This window comes from Protomyctophum parallelum, assembly GCF_964188405.1.
Source record: "Protomyctophum parallelum genome assembly, chromosome: 9".
NCBI lineage: Eukaryota > Metazoa > Chordata > Actinopteri > Myctophiformes > Myctophidae > Protomyctophum > Protomyctophum parallelum.
In genome coordinates this window covers 52,233,818-52,236,317 of record NC_139706.1, presented here as the reverse complement: position 1 = coordinate 52,236,317, position 2,500 = coordinate 52,233,818, and the positions used below count along the sequence as shown (strand labels likewise).

Sequence of the window (2,500 nt, the reverse complement as noted above, 5' to 3'; positions counted from 1 at the left end):
TGAATGTTTGCTATCTAAACGAGTCATGTTGCTGAGCAGCCTGCCTGTTGTTGGTCCAACACTACCACCCTGTGGCGGTGCACTGGTACTACAAGTCAAACCGTTGACTTTTAATCCTGTCACGCACACACACGCACACACGCACGCACGCACGCACGCACGCACGCACGCACGCACGCACGCACGCACGCACGCACGCACGCACGCACGCACACACACACACACACACACACACACACACACACACACACACACACGCGCACACACACAGGGTGAAATGACAAGAGTTTTGTGTGTGTGTGTGTGTGTGTGTGTGTGGGGCACTGAATGTGCTCAGCTGATGATAAGAGCGCCCCTCACCTCACGCGAGTGTGATATATTTTTCATGTTCTATAAGAAAACTCTCTTCTTCTGTGGTTTCTATTCAGGATGACTCCTCCTACTCCTCTAAGAACTGCTCTGTGATTGGCCTGCTGGACATCTATGGATTTGAGGTTTTCCAACACAACAGGTAATTATAAACTATACTGTACTACTATATATATATACTATAATATTGCTTTACAATACCCCCAGAAATCATATCTAATTGGCCGCGGACCCCCGTCTGAAAATATGTAGTTCCAGGGACCCCCCCCCCCCCCCAGGGACCCCGCCCCCAGAAGCAAAGATTTAACGTTCGCTCTGAAAGAATATATTCAAAGATTTTGCGACACATTTTCACGTTTTTTCAAAAATATTATTATTATTATTATTATTTTTCAACAGCTCAAGTATTCTAAAATGCTTAACCCATTCTGACCGTGCACCCATTTTGGTGTTAGCATCATGTTATGCTTTAGCTATTGAAAAATAGCAGATCTACAAGCTCATATCGCGCCACCGAGTGGCGCGCTATGAGCTTGTAGGTCTGCTATTTTTGAATAATCGAAGAACGACTGACATTTTTAGAATCTGATCTCAGGTCAGAATGGGTTCATCAGACCAGTGTGTGTCCAGCGGAAACCTCGTATGAATCTGATCTCAGGTCAGAATGGGTTAAAACACCAAAAGGGGGTTTCCCGCCATGATGGTGTTCATGGTGTTTTGGTCCAGCGTTCCGTGGTTAGTTCCTTTATTCTGACCGTGTTTATGGTGAGAAGCCTACTTGTTGTGTTTCACACAACAGTATAGAGTGTCGCAGTCCCTCCCCCTTTCAGAACGACGAGTGGCCCAGGAAATGAAATGCAATGCATTTCTCCCATAGGATTTTCCTAAAGTATTTATTTAAAGACGGTTACGCCGCGGACAAAGCCAACTCGGATCGTGACAAATCATGACAATTAACACAATATTTTGGGGCCGATCAAATAATTTATAAGAAGAAAATGATTTGATCGGCCCCAAAATATTGTGTTCATTGTCATGATTTGTCACGATCCGAGTTGGCTTTGTCCGCGGCGTTAACCGTCTTTAAATAAATACTTTAAGAAATGCCTATGAGGAAAATGAACGGCGATTTCTATTCCGGTTCTCTCGAGGGGGCGGGACTGCGACGCTCTATTGGCTAAGTAGGCTTAATAAATCCCATTTTGGCGAACTGAAAGAGCTCTAGCACTGTGCACTAAACCCTCAAACACCAACTTAGACCGTTCCTCACCCAGGAGTCAGCCCAGCTCCTAATCCAGACAACAGTCTTGTCAAAACTCGACTATTGTAACTCCCTCCTTACTGGCCTACCAGCATGCGCACTTAAGCCTCTCGTCTTCTGTGGACTCTAACATTACACCTAGCTACATGTTTAAGCATTTATTTCATATTTACATGTCTTCTGTGGTCTCTAACATTACACATAGCTACATGTTTAAGCATTTATTTCATATTTACATGTCTTCTGTGGACTCTAACATTACACCTAGCTACATGTTTAAGAATTTATTTCATATTTACATGTCTTCTGTGGTCTCTAACATTACACCTATAGCTACATGTTTAAGCATTTATTTCATATTTACATGTCTTCTGTGGTCTCTAACATTACACCTAGCTACATGTTTAAGCATTTATTTCATATTTACATCATGTCTTCTGTGGACTCTAACATTACACCTAGCTACATGTTTAAGCATTTATTTCATATTTACATGTCTTCTGTGGTCTCTAACATTACACCTAGCTACATGTTTAAGCATTTATTTCATATTTACATGTCTTCTGTGGTCTCTAACATTACACCTATAGCTACATGTTTAAGCATTTATTTCATATTTACATGTCTTCTGTGGTCTCTAACATTACACCTATAGCTACATGTTTAAGCATTTATTTCATATTTACATGTCTTCTGTGGTCTCTAACATTACACCTATAGCTACATGTTTAAGCATTTATTTCATATTTACATGTCGATTTCAGCTCTGACATTTATTTCAGGCATGCTCTGGTATATGAAGAGTCTGCCTGTGATGTTAACTCATTTTGAAAGAAGATTAATTATTAAACTTGTTATATATATAATTAT

General features: G+C 41.0%; 1 protein-coding gene across 4 annotated transcripts in view; it reads left to right on the top strand.

Annotated features, from left to right (window-relative positions):
* Positions 1-2,500, top strand: part of myo1cb (myosin Ic, paralog b) — an 87,331-nt gene that overhangs the window by 52,324 nt on the left and 32,507 nt on the right. For all 4 annotated transcript variants that reach the window (XM_083773475.1, XM_083773474.1, XM_083773476.1 and 1 more), the window contains one exon: positions 429-511. In XM_083773475.1, the coding sequence (XP_083629601.1) occupies positions 429-511 (83 nt within the window). The remainder of the gene's footprint in view (positions 1-428; positions 512-2,500) is intronic.